Raw genomic sequence first — 26,044 nt, 5'->3', positions numbered from 1 at the left:
ACGTAGAACATTTTCCCTCTCTCAAAACTGATATATTTGCTAAATGAAAAAGATCTGCTGAAGTTTTCATGTGGTGGGTTAATTTTTTATAAAAAATTATAGAAAAGCTTTTTCAGAGTTATGACAGCTGCATGTGAAATAAGCTCTCAGTATTGTAAAATGATCACAAAATTTTCTGTTCTAAACATAAAAAGCCATCTACCAATCTTTGCTACAACACGCAGATATTTTTACTCATCAGAAAAAGCTATTTTCTACAGAAAAGCTGTTGTTGGCAGATTGACTGTTAAAGCAAACCCTATCTATTCCAACCAAGTTACATAGGACATGAGGAAAACAAAAAAGACTTATGTGAACTAAATGAGCCATTTTATGCAACGTTGTTGCTTGAACTAGGTCCTAAGATAACCTCTACTTGTTTCTCACCAGGAGATTAAAGTGTATAAGTATCTTTCAATGAAAAAGAGAACAAAATCTTAAACGCTCAAAACTTTGTAATGGTAAAAGCCGGGTTTTTGCTTTATCTCTATATCAGAAAATATGGCCATTTTTACATCTAGATTGCAAGTACTCCATCTTCATCTTTGACACCTCTCCTTTAGAGAGCTGCAAAATTAACAAATGACCTTTCACAACTATATCCATATGAGAGTTCTCCATTCTTAAAAAGTACAAAAGAACAGACTGAGAGCTACAAAAATGAGATATTTTGTTTCCAGTGAATTCTGCAGTAAAGGTAGCAACAAACTAAAGCCATTGTTTTCTGCAGACATTAACTTGATGTACACAATTCATTAGCAGCTGCCATGCTGAAATTGACAGGGTAGCAGATTGAGTCAATCTGTTTATGCATGGTTTCTTAATTTTGGTTGCAACTGAGAAGGTTACTGTGCACCTGACAGTATTTGAAAGAAGCCATATCATACCCTAGTGGACTGTGGAGCTCTAAAAACTTACGTGTACTAACTCTGTACTGTGGTGTTAACTAGGTATATGGGTTTTGCTAGAGGTACTTCGTATAGGTCTTCCACTGTTCTTATATAGCCACAGCTCTTATTTGAATGAAAATCTTTTTAGAAATGAGTGGGTATGTGTGTAACATTTTAGGTGTGATGTTCTGGAAAGCAAGAGATAAGCGATGCATTTTGACTTTTCACATAAACTATTAATAACTGTAAGAAGGAAAACATTTCTACTGCATTAAATTATGTTCACCAAGCTGCTCTAAGTGGGTATTTCTCTGGTTTAATATTCTATAGCAAGTGCTGTAAACAACAGTTTTATTTTCTTACTGATAGATAGCGTCATAAACGTGAAGCCGCTGTTACTAAAGCTTGATTTTGGAAAAGACGACTGAAAAGTCTTGATAATCAGTTTATTTACTCTGACTTGAGAAATACTATAGAAATCCACATCTGACCTCCACAGTTTCTAAAAATAGTCATTTTTCTTCTACCAAGGAAGTTTCCTCCATTCAAAATCTTGCTTACCCAATGGAAGCCACACGTAAATATTTATTTGCTGCACATAGCCAAGGAATGGATAAAGAATAGAAAGTCAATGCTGTGCTTTCTGCCTGGTAGTTGCAGCATTTTTTATTCATAAATTCAATCAATTGAACTTATCTTCAAAGAACCTGTTCCCAGTTGCTACATTAAGTAACCAGTGGGCAAATACTGAAAGGTCAAGAGTTGCTTCTTTAATTCCTTGCCATGAACATTTACCAAGGCAAGTTATGCACATTTCCAAAATCAATCCTCAGTTATCAAGACATCTCAAGGAATCAAAGCAGTATGAGGGTGGTGTGTGAAGTATCATTTGTCTTCCTGTGGCATGACAAAATTCAGATCTGCCTGTTCTCTATCGGAGTATTAAATTTTGTTTACATGAGACAAAAATATTATTTACCTGCAAAAGTGCTATCATATCAATTTACTGAAGCCCAAAAAATATCGTCAATTTTATTTTTTGGCAAGGTCTCTAATTTGTTCTGAACACCTTTTAAAATTAAGACAGAGCCTAGGTATCATCTTCCAAGCTTTATTGCTTTCTTTGTATAACTGCTAGAAAATAGTTAGCAAGATACACATGGAAATATAAACAATATATTCTGTATTTTCTTCATTTTGATTGGCACCAGAACCAGTACTGAACATCCAGATCTTCAGAAAACTAAAGCTGAGAAAACAGCTCAGTTGTCTTTATTGTGATAGTTTAGTAAGCATAGAGAATTTCATGTAAAGGAAAAAAACGGGGAATATAAGAACTCGCTAGAGTGCTGTAATTACACTTGCAGGGAAGCACAAAAGCAAGAGCAGCAAGCTACTGAAAACCACTAAAGTAGAAAATGCAAATGTTACTGCAGTGGAAGGGTCATGGCAGTAGAAAGTTAAATGCCTGATAAGAATTTACAAGACTCAACAATTACAAGGCAATTAAAAAAATTATGACCTTTGTACTTCCAAAAGTACTTTTTCAAAGGAGTCAAAATACAAAATTGTTTTTAAGTAACTGTACAAACTGAAACCCTGTATTTTTCAACACAGACATGATATTGCACTTACCAACTGGACTGGTACCAGCTCCATTTGGCACTGTGAGGTCAGTTGTCCCCAGCATTGCACCTAATAATAATTTAAAAAAGAAAATGCATTGATACATTAAAAACTTGTTATTCTTTGTTGCTGTTGGCCAGTTGTTTTAAACAAAACATAAAGATAGGGTAAAAAAGGTAACAGTTCTGAAATCCTACCTGCGTTGCCAGTACTCGGTGGTCTCTGAGGAGCCCCAGGTGATACGTTCCGATGCAGGGTGGTCTGAGGTGGGGAGAGCATGGTCGTGTCTGTTAAGGATGAACTGGCTGCCAACGATGGGGATACGAGGGAACTCCCTGGGTTACTGTAGGTTAAAGTGTTGGGATTGGACACTGGGACCGTAACCGACATCGAGAAGTTCTGAGCAGGCAAGCCAGGCTGAAGGAAAGTAGATGAGGAACACAAGAGACGACAACGTTAGCATTAACCATATTTGCAGAAAGAGCACATTATTAAAACACACATGAGAAGTTTGCCAAGAATTACTGAAGTAAAAAATAAAAGTTAATTATGTTAGTTTTGAAACTCTAATTCATTAATCATACAATTTTAAAACATCCATTTGTTGTGGATTCTGGTGTTGAAATATCAAACGTCATATAAATACAGTTCCAGAAGAATTACTCATAAATTTAAAAATACTGAGAGGAAGTTCACATACAACAACCTGAAGATATTCATATAGCTCAAAAATACAACAAATTCATCAGTTAATTTGGATTATTATAAAGCCACAAGAAGATAAATACGTTGACAAATTAACAAACTGTTACATCTTCAAAATGTAAGCATAAACATGCACATCATAAAATAGTCAAAGACAAAAAAGAATAGTTAGTAATAACATTTTCTATTAATAACCTTGCCAAAATTTTGCTTATCTCAAAATTTTTTCAACACACTAAAAACATAAACAAATCTTTATAGAAATTTACGAACTTCAGTAATTTAGCCATTTCAATTGGTGTTATTCTGAGCTGTTCCACAAATCCCTGCTTTAATAGTATCTTTTCTGCAAAACTTTTTATTCTAATTTTTACAGCATTATTCAAAAGGCAACTATTTTTCTCAAGCATATATGTTTGTTATTCAACAAGTATTTGAATCAAAAGCTTAAATGCCTGCCCATCTATGGCACTCATTTGGTTATGACTAACTTCTTTGGCCTTTGTCTCATTCCTATCCTTTGACAGTGATGTGTTTCTGAAACAAAAGCGACTATTTTCCTTCACAACTCTCAGAATAACTTGAAACAAAACCATGACAGGTACACGTTAAGGATAAATAAAGAAATCATTGGAATTTGTTGACAAAGATAATAGTTCAGATTTAGAGGTCATGTAGATGACAAACATTCATGACCCAGCAAATATATTCATCAATATATACTTTGTCATGTGCAGCTTAAAATTTACTTAGAGCGATACTTCTGAATGACAATTTTGAAAACATCTGAAATACAAGAAACTACACTAATGAAAAAAAGCACACTGTATTTGACACAAGAAACAAAACCTCTTACTAGTGAGAACTAATCGCAGTGTCCATACTGAAGCATTCTTCAGAATTATCAATTTTTGGCACAGATAGAAACAAAAAGTAAAGCACAGCAACGGAACGGTGGCAAAACATTCACAGTATCTAACTAATAACAAGCTGTGCTGATACCTGTCTTCATGGGAAACTACTTCAAGAAACTGTTTAACATCTATAAAATGGATGTTTTTACACAGCATGCTGTTAAGTAACTCAAACTGAACTCGAATAGCTAAAGTATGCTTAAAACAATGCATACAAGTTAACAGTTGGAACATTTTTCTATAGGTTTCTCAATATAGAAGCTATAAATGACAGCTTCCCCCCACACCTTACAGTAAGGGCTGCATCTGCCCATCTATGGTACGCATTTAGGATGACTGAATTCTTCATGCTTTGCCTCATTCCTATCCTTTGACAGTAATACTGCACTAGAGTGAAAGAAACCACGTACTTATAGAAAACCTGTAACTGTTGGAACCAGGACCATTACAGGTACAATCTAAACTATAAATATAGAACCACAGAACTAAAAAAATAACATTTCCCTTTTATTTACATCAATATCAACATGGAGAATTTAGGCTACTCATTAATACCACCAAAAATCAAGGGAGAGCAATTTATCCGTATCACACCAAGAGATGAAGCCTAAAGATGCCTCAACACACAAGTGTTGGGTATCAAAAGCTTCAAAACAATGTGCAAATAAGAGATACTGACTGTATTCAAGTATAAAGAACTTGCTAAAAGAACTGATGCTAGGTGTCATGACTGCCAGTTTGCTGTTAACTTCACAGAGATGGTCTTATTCCTGTGAACAATGAAATCATTTTCACTATCAGCAAGTCATTTAGGGACACGCTATCCAATTACCCCAGGGTCTGTGCCAATTAACGTAGCCAGTCCATTTATTTTAATTGCTACAAGATTTGCAACGTTAAAAAATTCAAAGGCAGTGGCAGAACCCCATATAGTTTTCTTAGAAAATAATTCACCTGTAATACTCATCGTGTACACCTCCACGAGGAACATTTAACTTTTACACTACTGTTATCCCCAAGTATGTCTCACCTAAAAGTACTCCTGCACTAAGTCTTCCTTTTGTCTTTGACCCCAAAACTGAAGGGGAGGTATGAAACTCAGGAGAACATGAACAATCTGTCCAGTAAACACATGGAGTTCAGACAATGACAAGGCTCATTTTTTAATTAGATAACATTAAAATGAAAAATGATGCCCTGATCACACTATAGAATAGGAGATTATATCCTTCCAGAGTAATTGAGTTATGCCTACAAATGGGTTAGACACTTTACAAAATTTTCAAAAGATCTTTCAGCATGCAAGAAAGTTCTCTGTTGCAATTGCAAGACAATACTAATCTTTTTGAGTATCCCATTGTGCACTAATCTTCACCATTAAACAACTAAATACCCTTCTAAACCCAGTATTCAGCAAAGTAAGCTCCACTGATTTAATAACAATATTGTACAACTCGATTTGTCGGCTTGTAACATACTGTGAAGTCTTGATCAGACAGGAAAAGGGCTATAAGATGCAAATAAACTAATCTACACCCCAGAATAAATACAAAGTATTTTAGGCAGAATCAGGCAACACAGCTAAGTTCCTGAAATTTGGAAGTGTTACCTCATGTTGACAAGGTAAGAAAAAATCTGTGAGCATAAATGAGAAGCTAGAAATACAAGTTCTTCTTTATTTCTTAAGATAAAATGTAATCAACAAGATCAAATATAAACACCTCATTTTTTCCCTCACAAAAATATGCATTCCCTTCTCAAACCAATATACTTTACAGCTGTAAGCAACATCTGTGAAAATTCTCATGCATGTAATAGAAGCACAAACCATACTTAAGTACTCACTGCGATTTTATGATTCCGCATCATATTATCAAACTCTTCATTAATTTTTTTATATTTTTCTTCTGTATGTGGCGTGAGCACATATGAAGTGTCAGGGTCCGGGCTGTCGCACCCTCTGTGTTCCTTCTTGTTCAGAGCCTAAATAATGAAGTTAATAAAAAGGATCAACAAATAAAAAGTAGAGATAAAATAAAAGTACTTACAGGGCCTCGCTTGAAAATAAAATCACTATCTTCATTTAGTTTGCTGAATCTGTCCTCCGATAGTGGACTGTGCTCAAAGTAATCGTCAGCATCAGGGCTCTCACAACCATTAAGGCCTTTCTTTCTTAAGGTCTGAAATACAATTGGAAAATTCACATACAAATCATACTAACTTGCCAAGATCTTTTGTACACTACTGAATCAGTTAAGAGCCACTGAAACTACACGAAATTTTCACAGACAAAACTCAATAGACAAGCTCAGTCTTTCAAAATAGTGGCAAAGTATACCAACAGAAAAGATTCATTCAGAGGCAGACTCTCCCAAGGTGCCACCTCATACATGTAGGTAGCTTTAACCTAAAACCACTTCACCTCGCCAGCGTTCTTTGCAAAACCGCTTTAGACACTGGCTGACAGAGTACAGTTGCCTGACATACAAGGAACATTCAAGCCTACAGGAAGGGAGTTAAAGTCCACACCGGTAATTAAAAACCATCTTAGTGTTTGCTGGATCTTTAGTGAATTGATTTTCACATCCCAATTGTAATATTCACATTTTAAACAGCGTACAGTTCAACCTCAGAGATACAATTGCTGATTTTTTTTCGTTTGAATTTAGCGACTGTATGACATTAATATATGTAACACTCGGTTTCGGTGGTTTACAAAGGCAGGATTTTCCTGCACTGCAGTCATCCTGCATGGTAACAAGAACTGAAAAAAAAAAGTATAAAAAGAAATGACATAATCCCGCTCCAAAATGACTTAGTTTGCTAAATATAAGCTTTTTCAGACTCCTTCACTCTAACTTGATGCAACTGCTTTGTGGGGTACTTCCTGTTTTCTGATGGAGAACTTGCATCAACATCCCCTCGAAACAGGACTTGTCTACAATCTAGGCATTGCAAATAAGCTGCCGAGAAAGGATGTGAAGCTGCAGCTCTTGGGGCCAAACAATTAAATAACATGTTTGTTCCTTTTTGTCCTTTTCATCCTACTATACCATCAGAAATTTTTAAGTATTCATTTACAACAAAAAAGATTTCAAAGGCTAACCACAGAAACATCTTAAATGTTTTAATAGAAATTTAATTGGGAAGGCAATCTACATTTTTCAATAAATCCACATTAGCAGTATATAAGGCAGCAGTGGGACTACAGAGGCACAGGGGTAGGGTCCTTTTGCTGGTAAGCTGAATCCTATGAACTTTGCACTAGGAGACCCCAAAGAATCACAATCTGCAAGCTGACATTCCCAGCACCATAAAGAAATTCCAGTCATTTTCCCGTAGAAGCTATGTTTCCATAACATACCGAATCTTAGAAAAAACAAAAACCTGTTTTAGTTTCAGCTAGAGCAACCATCAGCATTTTTGTTCAAGTGCTATCTTTAATTTCTAGTACAAGCACACAAAGCTTTCTTACTGCTCCTATCTGCGCAAAACCCTGCCCAGTCCTACTTCAGCTTTAAAGCAGTCCCTAAATCCAGTTACGCTCTCTGAAATCCTTTAATATCACAGGTCACCCTAAGCCCTAACTCCTTCTCAAGTTTCTTGGCTGGCTCGGTGTATCCCACACAGCCTCTGGAGCCCCACACGCCACCGCTCGAGCGGAGCAGCACGTGGGGCGAGCAGGTGGAGCTCCCCCAGCACCTGCCAGGGCACCGCGGGCGCCCTGCAGCCAATCCCCTGGGCACCGATCCGGCCGTGGCCATACAAGGGCCGGCCGCTCAAGGTCGGGGCCCCGTCTCCCTCCCAGCCCTTCCTACCAAGTCAGGCTGCCAGTCTGCTACACTTCGCTATCAGGAGGGAAAATGTTAACACGGGGTAATCTGCATCGCACTTAACCCCCACAGCCCAGAGAGCTCTAAATAGAATCCCAGTAGGTCCTCGCGCAGTGCTCAGCGCAGAGCTCGAGGCACGGTTTGGATATTATATGGAAAGATCTTGCAAGAAATACACAGCAGCCATAGCATGGGACTTTAGTTGACTTCACATCCCTGGATAAAAACATTAGAGCGATTTTAAGTATCACAACATGAGGCATTTGTTAGTTCCTCCTTCTAAAAACCAATCGAGTGAAAACCTCCATGTAATGCTGCTGACCCTATAAAAATCCTACTCACAGCTCTAATCCAAAGGAACGCATTCAGTTAAATGCAAAAATGCATCCTTCCTCTTGGCAATCAGTTATTTTTATTTTCACTAACAATGGGGTTAACTTTGCTTTGACTCATGAGGAAGGAAAATGCCTCAGTGTCTCCTGATTACGATTCTGGAAACCCTCACTCCAGATGGGGTTCCTGTCATTGTGGCAGGATTTAAGCCAGGGTTTGCTGTTACAGATAATAAGTCTGGGTCTGATAGCCAAAGCTCTGTCTCCTTATCGCTGAAACACGAACTGTCGCTTTGAGGACCTAACCATAAAAAGGCTGCCTGCTTTATCGCGGCCCGGGAACACCACAGCCAAGCATTTCGGCTCCGCGGCTGTACGAGCAAGGGGAATGCTGTCATCTGTTCGCAGGGCCAGGCGAAGCCTGCACAACACAGCCCAGCCGCAGCTCCTGCCCCGAGAGCACGGGGCCAGGGGAGCCAAATTCCACACACGAGTGCCGCCTCCACCCTCTCTCAGCGCGGTAGCTCAGGTTTGTCGGTTCTCCAGTGAACGCAAATAACCTGCCCTACCTGAGCTATTTCCAGGATGTCATCATCGTGAGGACTGAAATTTTACCAGCTCTGCAGATAAAAGAAATCGTGGGGGGGGCATACAAGCTAGTGAGACTGAGTAATATTGCCGTAACAAAGAGTTTCATTTCTCTGCTGTGATACGGCAAACTTTTTTTTGTAAGTAAAATCAGACACAATAAAATAGAACATAAATTTTCTTCCTACCGAACGCTCACTGCAATTACCCTCCGGTGTTAAGCCTTATTTTGCAGATCAGTTAGAGGAATGCACAGCCCTTGGAGTTAAGTTGCAGTACTTTCTGCTTCCTTTAAGACTTGTCCAAAATTACTGGAAATTGTTCCAACATGTTTGCCAACACACTACGTTATGCCCTCAGTCACTGAGATTCTGCAGCTTTGATGTCAGACTGCCTGAACTAACGGATGAGGGAAAAGCGTTGATTTTTCTCAGAAAAACACATAAAGCAAACATTTAAGAGGAACCGAGGCAGGTATGAAATCTTCTTAAAAAAATAAAAAATAAACAAAAAAAATAAACAACATAGTTGTGTTGTATATGAAGTTACTATACAAATGCAACAGGCAGCTGAGGTAGCACGGGTACTGCAGAACAACCTAGAGGTTTTAAATTGCTTTTGTTCCACTGTGTAGAACAGATATGCAAATGTAATAATTATTAGTCTTATATTGATTTTTTTTTAAGGCAGAGCTTAGCAGGCGTTGTATGAGAAAGGTTGGACTAGCAAAGAAAGGCTTAACTACTATATTCAAGCACCCAGTACAAGAGCCCCACTGTTCTCCTAACCCCTCCCACCCCCACAAAGAAATTTTAATTGCTCTGCTTTTTGTTAGTTTAAAGGAAGAATCATGCCTCTGCAAGAAGCATCTAAGGAACAGAAGGGCTTCCTGCAAAACAACAACAAAACATAATTAGCTTCTCTCTACAAGTCAACACATCTTCTACTTAAACCGCACTGCAAAGCGTACAAAAACACCAGTTATTTCTGGTGTGACCCCTGCGGGTGCAAAGACGACTCGGCCGTCACAGGGTGACCACCTCCTGTCACAGAAGCTTACACCGGCTCAGTATCAGCAGGTCATCAGCAGGGCTGGAAAGCAGAAACTGAACTGACAGGTACAGATTACTGCTACCAGAAAGTCAAAGGGCAACACCTAACTGTCCTCTTCTCCATGAAGATAATGGTTTTTATGTCTGACTCTGAAAGGAAGAGTTGCTGATGGTCAGAAAGCACAAGCAGCATGTTTTGTGCTCTCACCCGAACTGCGGTGAAAGGGCCAAGACTTCTGGTAGCAGTGATCTGGGCTCCTCACCAGCTCCGCTGGCAAAACTGCAGAGAAGTTGGTTATGTTAATTGTCACCTCAGGAAGTCTTTTTCTGCCTTAAAAAGGCAGAAAAGTAGGAGGACCTGAAACTCAAAAAGCGTTACGAAGTGCAAAATAAAAAAGTCCATTCAAAAAAGTTTTCGCTGTTGGGTTTCTGGTAGCCTACTAATATTACAGAAAGGAAATGTTTCTTGCTATCAGTGCATCAAGTCAACTGCTCCATTTCTGCACTTACTATTGGAGCTGGCCAAACAGAATTTTTGCTGGTGTTTCATCCCAAACCATGAGGAAAAAACATTTCCAAAGTTTTTACTAAGATTGAAATGATAAAAATGATTTCCTTTGGAAAAGGCAAACCTTTCAAATAAAAATAATGGCTAGTTCTGTTTATGCTGTTTCAGTACAAGCATGGAAAAGATGTGAAGCAGCACAAAGTTGGAGTAAACACTTGATTAAAAAATGTAATTCTCTAAGTGTAAGTATTCCTCAGGCATGAAGTAATGGAAGAGGCTCCACTAGTACACTTCTAAATATCACTGCTGCTTTAGTAAGCATCAACACCATGGTTATCAGAAAGGATAACTGATTACACGGTTCCCTGATGCTCCAGAGAGAGCTGCCGTGCAATAGCATGGAGAGAGAAGGCACTGCTGGCACTTGCATCAAAGTCCAAAGGCTCCTTATTCACGATGCAATTGTCAGCACTCAGCTTCTGTGCAGGAAGGACAGGACTGAGCAGCACTCTGTCATCTGTGATGGGAAGAACCAGGAGATCCAGAGGTGAAAGACTGAAGCTGCAACCTCACACCAAAATGCAGAAACCAGTAACGTCAGTCCACATAGCAATAAAGCTTTTCCTGTCAATGTTCAAGAACATCAAAAAAATCGTAAAATAGAGAACTGAGGGTAACTGAGCTATTCAGCCATACCACAGCCTTCAGGATCAGTCCCTCACTCCATCTCTGCAGAAGATTATAGAGATCCATGCTTTAAAGGCACTTCCCGTGCTTTAAGGGAACTGCTGAAATGTCTGTGGGTGCAGTTTGACAAGGTGACAGAACAACTTACTGCCACAGAAAGGCCATAATCCTAGATATAAGTCTTAAGCCAGCTCTGGCATCTGTTTCAGCCTGCAGTGAGCCATCTTCTTTCTTCACTAGAACAACAGAGTTCTCCTTGGCCATTCTCTAACTTATTTTTGGTAGGTTTGTTTTCAGTTGTCATAGCAGGAATAAACGGGCTGAGCACCAGAGATGCAAAGTAGGCAGAGGGGATGGCCTGTCCTCTCTGGCAGCTGCAAACCATTGTCCAAACCCATCACGGGTAACAACAACCTACTAAAAAGCCCCACCTTTTTTCTGAGATATTCATACACAAAGGAAAAAGGAATAAAAAAAAAAAAAAAAAAAAAAACATGGTCACAGCACCAGACTCCCACCCAGTTTTCATTCTTATTACATGAAACATCCGAGAGGAAAAAAAAAAAAAGGGCATATTCCTTGCATGCAGTTCACCTTCCTGCAGCAGAGAGAGCTGGGCTGGCGAGAACAACATAAATCATTACAGACTTCACATAGAGCAAAACAGCAAGCTGAAAGCATGACAACTGCTTTGTTATTTGCTTCGTATTACATGCTACTGCCAATGAGCAGAGCCTAAAACAAGGCTGAATTTCTTCTTTGATAACACGAACTATTTCACTCCTCTCGCCCTGAACAATACTGCTGTGTATCACCCTTTACATATCGCTGTTTCTCCCCTACTATGAGGAGTATTTTTAGTCACTGGAAACTATTTATAGTTTTTAAACTTCCTGCAGGTCACTTGGCTTCAGAAGTAGCATTGTTTCGTTTTTCTCCCAGGTAACAGCATGGCTCCACAAATTCAAGGCTTGACCCAGAAATACTGGATATAGAAATTTTGCCACTCTCTAAAATAAAAGCAGGAGGGAACCTTAAGTGCAGCGAAGTGAGCAGCCAGAGAAAAATACTTACTTCAACTCAGTAACACTGTTTAGCATGTGAAGTTCATCAACACAGTCTCTGTAGGCTTAAATTTCTATTTTAAAAAAAATTATAAAATCATAGAAAAATTAAGGTTGGAAAAGACCTTCAAGATCATCTGGTCCAGCTATTCCCCCACCACCAATGTCACCCACTAAACCATGTCTCTAAGCACCACGTCAAACCTTTCCTTGAACATCCCCAGGGACGGTGACTCCACCACTTCCCTGGGCAACCTGTCCCAATGCCTGACCGCTCTTTCTAAGAAGGAATGTGTCCTAATTGTTTTAACTGTTGCAGAGTAGCGCTCTTTGTCCAACTCTTTGTTTAAATTGTTGAAGAGTAGGGACATGACATTTCCATTTCTCCACTCTCCACGAACATCACCCAACTGCCAGGACTTTTCAGCTACGATGGTGAGAGGCTTGGCAACATCATCAGCCAGTTCCCTCAAGACCCTGGGATTCACGTCATCTGGTCCCACAGACCTGTACCGGTTTGGATTCATCAGCTGGTCTTGAATGTGCTCTTCACTTACAGTGGGTGGGACTTTCTGGGGCTGGCTCCCCCAGGCCATTTGGTTTGCCAGAGAGAAAGGCTGCCCCACGCAATCCTGCCTCAACCCATTTTTCTTCACATCTCCAAGGATTAGAATCTCTTGTTAACAAAACAAATTACATGTACTGGATTGTTTCGTGCATTGTTTACTGACGTTGTGAATCTTCCTCTGGATCTCTTAATATTCTCAACTTCAACTATGTAAGCATCTGCAAATTTCATCACAAAGCTGTTTTCCTTTCCTTTGCGTTAGGAGGCTACTCAAATTCTGCTCTAATGCTGTTCTTTCCAGTACTGCAGTCACTTTTCAATTGCATTTTGTTCTGCCATCCAATTTCACATTCTAGTTATAGCCCCAAATAAATACATACCAGAGCAGCACAGTAAAAAAAATAATCAGTAGTGCCCAGCCTTCTAAACTTCAGTGCATAAGAAGTCCAGTTAGATTACAACCACCATTTTTTACAAGCTAAACAACTTGGAGAGCTCCACTTTTTAACAAAGAAGGGCTCACCAACCTGTCTGGCAAGCTCCCCAACTAAAATAATGTATACTAAGAAAAAGCTGAAAAATTTATGCACTCTACTTTTAGTCAGCTCAAATACTATTTTCCGTACTTGTGCTCAATTAGTAGCAGTATTATAACTGTTTAAAAAAATATCAAAAGTAAATAATTGACACTATGCAAAATATATCTAGACATCAACAATTCTGAGTATAGCACATCATGTTCAAGTTTGTTACAATGATTTTAATTCCTCAGCCAAATATTATGTTAGGAAAAATATTTTAAGGATTAATTACTTAATGCAAGGTTTTAAAAACCAAGAAATCGGAAGCCTGCAGAGCAACAGGCTGTAAAACATGAGGGAGAGCTCTGTAGACAATGCTCTATGTTCAGTTTTAGGCAAAGGTATTCATCATTTACAGACAAAATGTTCATGACTTGAAATTTTATCAGTGTCCCTGTTATATTCCACTCTAAGAAAAGACAGGGTCTTGTTTCAAATGTTGGAGCACTTCCAGTATCTGGCAAATTTTAACATGTATCCTTAGCTTGCCAAACATGAAAGCTAGCTGTCAAATTCCTCCGAGATACGATAAAGATGGCACTCAGGATTCAAACTCTCATTTATATAAAATAACACATACAAAAGGTTTTTAGACTTGATATGGTATGAAGCTTGAATTCTGCTTTGAACCATCTTTGCTGTGAAATATTATTTTAAAATAGATAAACCACCAGCAATTACTGAATAACAATTTTACAGGCTGTAAAATCCACTCCTCTCGCTCACCACCAGAATATTACACAATGCACTGGAGCAGTGAAGAAGGGAAGCTCTGAAATCCTGTTTAAGATTTTTGAGAAATTTTCAGTGAACTGTGGACTTTATGATGCAGTTACTCACCTACAGAATCAGACAGATTGCTCATTCCTAAATGAAGTGCTTAAGGCTTAAAATGATTAGTAATCCATTAGTATTGATAACACTGTTTCCTCTGGGAAAGCTAAACTAGGGTCTCAGTCTGATACCTGATGCATTTGTCTTCGTTTCACTTTCTAAACACCGTAACAGATTATTAAATCATATACTGCTGAGCAAGTTTTCATGTTACCTGTTTTACAGAAGGTACCTTCAACTAGAATTTTCCACTGAGGAGTACTAAATCGACAACCTAAATCAATCTTAATCTTTTTACTAAAACCAAAAGACACAAAGCAGGATCTATGCTAGCCTTCAGGAAGCAGAAACTATTCCTTAACTTACAAATTAAAGGCATTCCATAGACCTTTCAAGTAATGATGTCTGCAACAAAACAGAGTAAAACCAAACAAAATCCAGTTCTATCTGTAAGAAAGATCAGAGAGTGTCTACCTATATTTTATGGTACAGAAGGGCTATTTTCAACCCTTACTCAAGTGATAGCATGTGTATGTACATATGCATCCTCCCATGTATACCTGTCCGCATACCTACAGGGGTTAAAGCAGCCCATCAGCATGGCAGTTCCTGACTGAATGCCTCCTTTCAGTAACACCATATTGCAGATAAGTCCTATGGAACATGGAGAGTTTCCAAATGCAACAAACTCAGCTGCATAATTCACTTCGGAGTCTTTCAGAAATTCTTCAGGAAAAATATTATCTACTACTCTGCTTGCAAAACTTGCTTAGTGGTTTGCTAAGAAAATCTTCCAGCTCTCGTACAACCCAATGACCATGAGCATACAAACCATGGGTTTCTTACAGCCAACTGACCTATAAGGAAATGTCAAATTGCTGCTTCAAGCAGTTCACGTCCTGAATTTCTCTTTACAGCTTGAAAAGTAGAAAGGAAAACAGAAACTACTTCAAAGGCTTGGTGCTCAAGATAAATTAGTATTATGAGAACAGTAACTAACACACGAATAGCATCTACTTCCAATAAATATGTTTGGTAGAGTCGAAGTATTCATAAAATAATTCAAATACCATTCACATGTAAGATCATAGCAACTGGATACACTACTGTCTACCAGAAGCAGCTTTGTTTACCTTTACTAGTGGTACTGGGGTTAGGGCAAGGTGTATGAGCTTGATCTAGCAGCATTATCCCAGCTCATAATACTGCTGCAAAATGTTTACAAGAAGTCAGCAAAACAATAAAGGTGAATAAAACAACAGGAAACGGGTACTTGAAAACACCAACTGAGATAAATATTTACAACAGGAAGCAACGAACCTCTCTGCAAATAAAGGTGCCAAACAGATGTATTTCTATTCTTCCTAAACTAAACTAATTACAATCTAGGCTTTTAAGGCACGTAAAGCTGAAGTATTTCATAACTCATGCTGAATACTGAACTTCTCTGTTATGTGTCAAAGGAATATATTCTATGTGCCTTTCCTTGCATTCACTTAGTGAATGATTCAAAAGCAAAAGCAACTCTTTTGAAGACTGTGCCCACAAAACCTGGAAAGGAGGAGAATATGGATGCAGAAATTGGATCTACCGAGGTAGAGAGAAAAGGCTGAATAGGAATCAGGGATAGTGAACTCTGAGTAAGCTTCACTCTGCCTTGTGTAATTAATGTCAGTATTGAGCGAAGACTGGCTTGGCTCTGGCATACTTGATTTTATTATTTTATTTTTATTTTTTAAATAGTCTGCAAACATCACATTGTAAATCAATGCAAAAAAAGAGCAGGGCTTTAAATATCAATTTGTACAGTTAGACAATCTTTAGTGGGCCAATGTTTAGGAACTTAAAATATCTTCATAATTTTCCCAATAAATGTAGGAGTTCTTATTAAAATGACATTAAACACTTTCTGTTGAAAGTAACTGACTGATGTAATTCCAGAAAAAAACATCATTTATATGTTAATATTCACACTATCACAATTTAACTAACTGATATTCCGTAGCCTCTACTACAAATGACGTAAATGCAAGCTTCCATGTGAAATACTGGATTAGTGATGTGACATTATGAAGATATCATAACTATCACCAGTAAGTCACAGAAAAGCCATTACAGACATCATGCATACTGCCTCGTAAGTATTTTGAAGAACAAGAAAGATACAATACAAAAAAAGTCCATTAGCAGATTGATAGGTCTGTACCACAACAACTACCACCACAAATACTTCCTCTGTTCAACTGATAAAAACATTACTAAGCAGAACACATGTGGTGAAAGGATCAGCATCGAGTCCTCTGCTCAGATGAGTGTCAAGAATCTTACAGCCTAGGTGGGCGACCCTACTTTCAGTAAAAACACTATGGGCAAACCACAACCACCATTATACGATGAGAACTCTCTCATCACAGCCGCATCTCAGTGTAGGTGAGTAGGAGGTTAGATGAAAGAACCAACACCCAGACCAATTTGTCTTGGAGGGCTACAGAATCGCCCAGCTCTCTTCTGCAGAAGCACCATCAGTTAAAGGCCCAAACATTAAAACTGTTCAAAAACAATGTGTTAGAAGCTTCTTCAACAGAAACACAGCACATCAACATGCTGAGCTCCAAAAGGAAACAAGCAGTAAAGCATCCTATAAATGACACTCTCCCTCCTCTTTCAGGGTTTGTGCTAAAACAGTTTGATGAACACCCATGATCAAGATGTTGGCACTTCTGCTGTCCCTTCTGCAAGGTGGTTAGTCAGGCAGATTGGCAGGGTTGACAGCTGAACACATGATCAAACTGTCATACCCTTGAGCTTGAAAGTCAAAAGCTGGGGCTGCGTTAACCCTACAATCAAATCGAGAGCATCTTCAGAAGGAATAGTCATTTACCTTACTGTAGTTCCAGGTGATGCACTGTTCTGAGACCTGCTCTTTGCATGCACAGCTTGCCCGAAGTCACTCTCTCGAGTAACGGATGCCACAGTCCCCGCTTTGAAAATCGCCAAGTACAAATCTGCTGTTCTAACTAGCAACACAGAGCTTCAGAAACACCGAACCCTGCAGCAGCACAAGAGCTGCAGAATGCATAAGACAGCACAGCCTGAAGAACTTGTTAATACAAGGTAGATAATTATGTCTGAGTGTGATTGCCTGCATGAACTCTGGCAGTAATGAGTAGTGAGAAGCTGCTGATTCTCTTGCAGGTGCTTTTCAGTCCTACTTAACACAAAGTCACCAGAACAGCTGAACCCAGAACCTCATCTTGGATGCGTATTTTGAAAGCAGTGTGGGGAACTGGACTTTGCGCGCCCACCCTATATATTAAAAAAATTATAAGAAATTCTTCAAACACTGCAAAAGACGCCCGAAAACAAAAACAAAAAAATCACTTTCACAACATGAATTTCTCTATTTTGAATTTATTTGTGAAGGTCTAAAAAGACCTCTATTTAAAATTTGTAAGGGTTTGTAAACACAGCATTCTTGTAAAGAATGTCTTAAATCAAGCTACATTGTAAATACCAACAAAATTAAATCAGTAAGAATACAAAGAGTAGCTAATGCTACTTCTGAAGTCAACCACTGACATTGAGAACAAGTTAGTGGCCGTGCACACTAATTTTCTATTTTTTTATGCTAAAACACACTTTTTTTGTTAAGAGATAAATGTAGTTCTTTTAACCCTATAAAACTAAATTTAATCATTGGTTTAGACACAAGGAAAGCATAGCTTTAGATTATTTAGAAGCAAGCCAGAACTTCTATAAAAAATTAAGCCTCTCTCACTTCTGGCAATTCTTTATATATCAGAAATGAAGGAACACAAAACAACGTTAACTAAGAATGATTTTTTTTTTTCACTGTTTTCACATTTTTTTTCCAACACTGTTGACTTTCTTGAAGTCACTAACAATTTTATTTTTTTTTTTTTTTAATAACACCAATGTTATTCGCTGGCATGCCCAAAGAAATTTCAGCAGGGCCAAGTAAGAATTAAAAAAAACATTCTACATATGTAACAGAACAACTCCACCAGATGCAAAATACAGAAAAAATAATGAAATCAATAAACAAATTTAAAAAAAAAAAAAAAAAAAAGACTTTGGGGATTAAGTCTTGAACTTAATCTCCCAAATAAGGGGACAAGGAGGAAAGCAAGTAAACGACACCCCATTGTGAGAGGTAACTGCTCTGCTCAGCATGAAATATACCTATACCCACGTTCAAAGTAAGGATTTGCTACCTTGACAGCACGTTAGATTTTTCAAAGAAGCCATTTCTTCCTGAACCCCGAGTGGGAAATAAAACCCCAAGCCACACCTTGTTTACAAGTCAGGTTTACAGTAGACACTTCCACTCGGAAGAAGCAGACTCAATATGTGTATGTACACACATGTATTTATACATCTACATTTCTTGGTGACTCATATTCCAAAGCAGTTCAGTTTTTATGCATTTTCTCTCTTTTTAAGGTAAGCTAAAAGTTATTTAGTCCTTAACCATACATAAATCCTTCTGAATCACCTACTTAAGATGTCTCAAAGGCATTTGCATGCTGCCTCCAAGTATTTCAGATGTTATATATGCAGTATAATTACATTTACATAATCATTTCGCAAATCAAGTCCAATAATGCCTACATCTTTTCAGCACCATGAACAGATTATCAAGTCATTTCCTTACTCAACTGGAACCATTTTTTAAGCTCCTTCATTCTTTTAAATAGATACCAGTTGTTTCCACAGTGCAGCTGAAGCTATCTGGAGACCAAAGCAAGTGGACCAAACAATAGTAACACAGTTAAAACATTCAAAGTACTCGTGTTTGTTGTGTGTGTGGGTTTTTTTTTTTTTTTTTTTGCCCCCCCAATAGCAAAATACAGAAGCCCAAATCCTGTGCCTAATGCATATCTAGATTGGATGGATAGGATATAAAGCAAAGTGTGAAAACTACTAAAGAAGAAAATCAGATCAATTAATTGAAAATCCTTCTCATCAAATTCTGCATATCCATGTGTGTATCCATGTACGTCTAGGTGCTATTCCCAGACCTTCTGTTTCATATCAAGCCCATGAACCCAGCACAGAAGTGCCATACAAATTATCCTTTAAAGCTGATTACTGCCTATCTGTCACTAGACAATTTCCCTTAATTTTCACACTACCAAGTGGCACGGAATAGGACTATTGTCAAGTATACCATTGGTATATACAGAGCTAAACGTAAAATGAAATCCAAGTGCATAACATAAAATTCCAGCTATTCACACATCTTTGACTCTGCCAAGATGGCTGAAAAAACATATTTCTTACATAAGAACACAGAAAAGAATATAGGATAAAAACAGAGCATTCACATCTGCAATAAAATGTACAATTAAAAACGTACGGGTGCAGGGAACATATAAAAAAATCTAATATTCATTTAAGACATCAGTGCTCTCCCTCCTACTATGTTTTCACACAAACGTTCCAGCAGCAAGACGAGAGACCAAGCTCTGGGCATACAAAAGCAATTCCTATGCCAAAACTGAGCAGTAGGCAACTCTAAGGGGAAGATGTCTCATCAATTGCATTTTATCATTTACAATATCGCCATCTACACATTGCTGAAAACAAGCATCAGCAGATCTGTTTCTTCCCTTATACAGCTTCTGACCTGCCTGGAATTAGCTTTCTCCTCTACCACAGTAACAAAACCCCCGTCAAACGCCTCAGGAACACAGTGGGTCATAATGAGTTTCGCGGTGAGCCTACAATATAATAAACACTACCTGTCACGTTCAAGGATGCAAATGAATTACTAAATGTTAACTAGTAGCATAAATCAGCTGTAACTCCTTAAAATTAAATTAATTATGCTAAATTGGTTTAGGATATACTTAATGGTATTTAGTCTCTTTGTAATACATGTACATATTGGTTAAGTTGTATTTCCAAATAGGCACATTTTAGAAGCCATTTCATGTTCTTTCAGAACGTTTCTAAAACGGCTGGTGTTGTAACTTGACCTGCATCAGGCCACAACCATTCATTAATGGTGAAATTACATGAAGCACCGAGCTTTTGACAATTTGCTGCTGCTTAAGTACAGAAATCTTATTCTCCTCCTTCACATCCCTCCTCTCACACCCCTGCATACCCACATGCTGTACCTATCACTGCATCTGCTCCAAAGCAGGTCATATTCTCTGCTGAGCCAATTCAGTTCTGTTGCAAAGCAGAGAAGTAGGTAATTTTCCACATAATTTGTGAGTCACATCTGTTCGTGACCCCATCATAAGAATGAAACCTGTTCCTAGAAAATTTAAGATAATCTTTCTCCTTTTATCACTGGAATTTAAGTACAAACAAATAGGCATGGGAAGTTCTTATTTCAACTTTTTTTTTTTATATGACAGGATAAGAAATGGAATAACAACTAAAAAATAGCAACACTTCATCATCACATTTTAGCTTTCCTTGTGTTTAAATCAAGAAAATTTATGGAGAAGGTTGTGGTTTATATTTACCGAAGTGCCTATTTTGGGTGCAATTTTAAGAAACAAAGACTTTGACTGTGATCTCTCTCGTATCTCTTCAATTTTTATTTTATTTCACAATATAGTCACATTTAGAATTTGGGTGAGTTTTGTCCAAATTGTGCTAAAATCCTAGATACAACTATCTCCTATACTTCCGCAATGGTGAGACTCAGTAAGATACCTTCTGGCTGTACAATATTGTTAAATCCAGAGACCTGATAGCTGTAGAATTACCACTAAGTAACAACAGAAAAAATACACACTGGAAATAAAGATCATATGGCAAATATAAGCAGTAGAATAAGCCAACAATCTGGAAAACAAAATTAATACTGCAAAAACAGGAAAACCGGTATTTTTTCTCTAAGAATCGCTATTTTTATGACCTTCTGAAAAAAAGATTGTTTTTCTAAATTAAGGAAAAGATGTGATTTACTTATAGTGGGAAGCAAACCATTCTACCCACGACTAAAATCTCCTAATTGCCTAAAGAACAACAGTCAATAGAACAAAGTTACCGACCAAATAGAGCAAATCTAAAATGCAATCAGTTGCAAAAATGAAACTGCAGAATCTCTCTCAACTACTGTACAACAAAGTTTTTATTCCTGGAATGCAACAGAGAAACAATCAAGCTACCTTAAATATATTGAGCTTATAAATATTTCATCCTACTGATTTACTTAACTTTGCCATCCAGAACACTGCCATGACCTTAGAGAACATTAAACAAAACAAAAAAAAAAAAAAAAAAAAAAAAAAAAAAAAAAAAAAACCATATCTCACAGAAGTATACACTTCCGTCTTGGGCTAAATGACTTGGATTTTTTTTTTTTCTAAGAATGAAGTCTGTTCTTAGGAACAGACTAAAAGTACTCAAAAGCACTTTAATTCATTCTCCTGTTTTTCAAGCATAGTAGAAATCTCAAGTCCCTTACTAGTATAATACAATAAACCTACAGAAGTAACATTCTAAGCAATCTGCAGGTTTGCATATTCCCCCCAGAAGAGAAAAAAAATATGCACTTTAATACTGTCTGCCCTTTCTTATGTAGCTGCCAGGAGTCAAATACTTGACATCAGTTTGAATAAACAAATAAAATACAGGTGGCCTGGCACAGAAACAATTTTGGAAGAGGTTCCCATTCCTCAGGATGAGAAGCAGCACTATTTCAACAAATCATAACATAGCAAGTAAGGCCTGCAAAATGAAAGTCAGCCCGCCTGCATCCCTATCTCTAATCTGTCTGTCACAGGCAAAAGCTTACCTTCCAAGAATTAGGTTTTCCCTTCCTCTACAGTGGCTAACCTTATTTATACTAATCCAGTGACTAAAGAATACTCCTTCAACTCTTTAAAGCTTATATTATCCCTCTCAGTAGTACCCAAAGCTGAAGACAGAAGCTGGGGAGGTTTTCCTTCTGATCACAAAAGGCAGCTGACACTGAAGGCTAATCACTATTCCTAAATCACTCCTAACAAGTACTGTGTTTGTTTGGAGACAACTTCAGAATTTTAATGCAAGTCAGCCACCTGTTCTGGCCCATTTACAAGACTACAGGAGACATGACTCCTCTGAAACCCAGTCACAGTACAGAAAGATTCCAACTGCCAAGACAACCCCTGATTTATGCTGTACCTACTTTAGAAATTACATACTGTTATTATATAAAATACATACATACAATCTGAAATTATATTTGAAGCACAAACACAGTAAGACCAGAAGCTACAACCTTTGAGCAAAAATATTCATGCTATTCTATTACTGCAGAAACCGGTCCTTTTACTATGTTCTAACAACGTTTTAACTGACATACAAAGCAACTGGACAACAAAATTAACTGTAATTGCAGTTTAGGTTGAGGTCCGCTCTCTAGACCTTATTTTTATTCTTAATATGCAATTAATTTGTTGTTTCCAAAAAACAACACCCTTCATATGCTATTTCCATTATCAAACTTGGTTGAAATCAGCTGGCGGGGGTAGATGGCAAATGGGAAGACAACATAGATTTCAAGACAATTTAACCCCTTAGAAAAATCAGACTGAAAACAGCAATTGACATTTTACGACAAGGTTTTCACATTATTAAATACATTTAGTTAAAATAACTTAAAATACTATATTGTTCAATATTTGAAGCGTTAAGGAGATAAGAACACAGATCATCTTTTCAAATTGTTACCTCAACAATATCTGAGTTGGTTCTGCTTTCATGGGGCTCGTTGTATTCTGTGTATTTAAGTAGAACTTTGTCCATATCAGTGCTCGCATACTGAAAGAGTTTGTTAGAGCTGTTAAAAATGATGAGTGCTATTTCACAGTCACAGAGTACACTCAACTCATATGCCTTCTTCATTAATCCAAACTTCCTCTTTGTAAAGGTGACCTAGAGAAGAAAGAATAATAATTATTTTTTTCCAGATAAAATGATAAAGGACTATAATCAAGTATATAACTACCAAGAAGAGTCAAAGCTTGCAGGATCCTCTAACTTTATTTCCTTCTCTTTAACCAACATTATCTCCAGGTATTAAAACATTTTCTCCTGTGATGATTAGAGTTAGCCTCTGTCGGCTTTAGTTACTCACAACCTTGATTCTTTTAAGACACAGGATGGAACTATCATTTTGTCCTATTAGAACTGCTGGGTGAAAATAAACCCATTACAGATGATCACAAAAGGAGCATTTGCCAAACGGGGAAAAGGGAGAGATATTTAGTCATAAAAATTGCCATCATTCATGGAAGAAAGTTTTAAAATGCAGTCCTTTCACAAGATTTCTGTTACTTAAGGATATAAGAGTGTCAACGTATTTGGTGTCAGATCAAATCAATGAAACCTGCTTTATGGATTTCTGAAGTTTATAAGGCATTTTTGGAATATGGAGGGGAAAATGCTGTGTATAGACACCTTAATGTATTTTTTTCCAGAGATTATGATCTTATACGTATTACTTCATTACTACCCATAATGCAAAATGCATACCATCCTTCTCAGTACGTAACAAGTCTCACAAAGGGATGCAGACAGATACCTGGGCTGTTAACACATAGCCACGGTACGAATGGAGATAATAAACATAAGAGCTGGACAGATGAGAATATGGATCAGTTCTGGTTGTATCAGTACACTTTCAGGACGGATAGGAAGTGAGAGTGCCTTGTGTTCGACAGCAAGTCGACTCATGTCTGCTTGGCCAAGTTCCAGGCAGTTTCCCATTGCTTTCCTTCTATCCCCTACTTATGCTCCACTTACTATACCATCAGTACTCTGCAGTATCCACTTTTTGTTCTTGCCTAGTAATACTGCATAATACTGAACAGATTATTTGACTGTCAGTTTTACACATCCCTGTTTCTAAAATAAGCACAATTCTCCCAGGGAACAATGAAGTTTAATGTTTGAAAGTACGCGATTATGATTCTGCACACTTTTAACCACGTAAAGACAGACATCATAACATATACAATGAAAACACATGTAAAACATGGTTTCCAGGACAAATAAATTCCTAGTGCGAGGAAGAGACCAAGTCTAAAAATAAGCCAAGTTACCATATGAGAAATGTGTGTGATCGTTGCCAAAGCAGTACTGTGGACTAGGACAAGCACAAACAAAGAAAGAAGAATCATTTGTTTATACTCATTTAAAACCACAGATTTCATTTTTAAGAAGCCTTCTTGGTTATTTCAATTTACACTAAGAACAGCAGGGAAAATTCTCACTTGTCTTGTCCCTTTCATATGAATAAACTTAAATACCTATTAAACTGTTGATTTAGCATTTATATTGGGCTTCCTTATAATATCTATATCATTCTACAAATATAATTTTCAACAGAGAAGGTTCTTTTTGTTTTCCCTCAATTTCTATGGCATACATGTAAGAAAAAAATCATTTGAAATATGCTTACTATATGCAAGTAACTGGATGCCAATTAACTAAATCCTAAAAGCATACCTGGTACATACTGTGCATAGATTTGAAGTTTGCAACAAAACTTAGGATTCCTTGATTTGAGGGACGGGCGAGTCATTACCTTAAGGGGTGCACTACTAAAGCACTGAAACCAGGCAGAAAAAACTCCCAGGGATTCTGTTGATCTAGTCTTGACCTCATTCTGAGGAAGCTAGTTTGAGATTTCAAAGTAAATTTCAGGCAATGATCTAGTTTTTCCTACGTCTAAAAAATCAGTGCGAATTATAAAAAAGCAACCTTCTCTTTATTTCAGCTCACCCACTGACAGTCAAATCAATCCAATCGTTGAACAATGCAAGACAGTAAGAGCCAAAAAAGGTTCCTTTAAACATCTCTGTAGTTCCATGGAAGGAAGTTGAACAGACTAGATTTTTTTCCCATGAATGCACTCAGACACATTATAACCCCAGTTCCACCTAGGTTTCTGTGCAGTGTTTCTGACAAAGAAACTTCTTGAAGACCACTAATCATAGCGCCTTGCACGAGACCTGAATCATCTGTATTCAGATGAATGTTTGCAGTAACATTTTTATTCAATCTTTTGTAAAGAACCTCTATTAAGACACAAAACTCTTTCGGAAACAATTTTATGTCAGAGTGCTCTAACACAAATTCCAACGATGGCAAGCAGATCCCCTTAAGCTATTTATTGTTAAACAATTACAATACATTATTGAGACAAGATGCCAAAAATACAGCAGGGTGGACCTTATTGCATCTTCTGTCAGTATTCTGTTTTTAGTTAAAAATTCAGCAAGTTGACCAAGTACAAATGTAAGCTTGACTGTTTATATTTCTCACAAATGTAGGTGGAAATTTTGCTAACCACATATAATACAAACCAGCAGCTTTTTAAAGAAAAACTTTTTTAAATCAATCTTGTTTAAGTCTCCTAGCAGTTCGGCCACTTTACGCATATTTTTTCAGAAAACTTGGGATTTATTTAGCCTGTCTTGGATGAGATGCTAAGAATTACATAAGAATTACATTTTTGATTCCTCTGTGAATTCACTTTTTTTTTTTTTTTTTTTTTTTTTTTTAATTATTTTTAAAGCAGTTGTTCTTCTGATACTGCAATTACAAGACACTGTTAGAGATTATTACCTGAGTATGTGCAGGTATAGACAGGTACATTTATGTTTATTTTTTATCAGAAAAAAAGGCATCATAAACAATGTGTGTGAGTACTACTGTACTTTGAGAAGTCAGCAAGTAAAAAGACTAAAAGCTTGGTTCCACTGAGGACCTGTATGATCCTGCAAAAGGCAACTTCACCTCTCTACTCATTCATTATTTTTCTCATCTCATAAGGCTACTTTCTTC

At 37.5% G+C, this 26,044-nt stretch overlaps 1 protein-coding gene across 6 annotated transcripts in view; it reads right to left on the bottom strand.

Moving 5' to 3' along the window:
- The window catches only part of MEF2A (myocyte enhancer factor 2A), an 85,737-nt gene that overhangs the window by 22,851 nt on the left and 36,842 nt on the right, over positions 1-26,044 (bottom strand). For 4 of the 6 annotated variants that reach the window (XM_032194547.1, XM_032194552.1, XM_032194550.1 and 1 more), the window contains exons 3-6: positions 22,925-23,128; positions 6,020-6,157; positions 2,753-2,972; positions 2,565-2,624 (exon numbers count right to left, since the gene is read on the bottom strand). In XM_032194547.1, coding sequence (XP_032050438.1) covers positions 2,565-2,624; positions 2,753-2,972; positions 6,020-6,157; positions 22,925-23,128 — 622 coding nt within the window. Of the gene's footprint in view, positions 1-2,564; positions 2,625-2,752; positions 2,973-6,019; positions 6,158-6,222; positions 6,355-22,924; positions 23,129-26,044 lie in introns of all 6 variants that reach the window. The other 2 variants (XM_032194551.1, XM_032194553.1) reach the window with 1 other exon arrangement.

Source organism: Aythya fuligula, chromosome 11 (genome assembly GCF_009819795.1).
Source record: "Aythya fuligula isolate bAytFul2 chromosome 11, bAytFul2.pri, whole genome shotgun sequence".
NCBI classification, from domain to species: Eukaryota; Metazoa; Chordata; class Aves; order Anseriformes; family Anatidae; genus Aythya; species Aythya fuligula.
The sequence above is the reverse complement of the archived record's forward strand: the minus strand, read 5'-3'. Positions and strand labels throughout refer to the sequence as shown.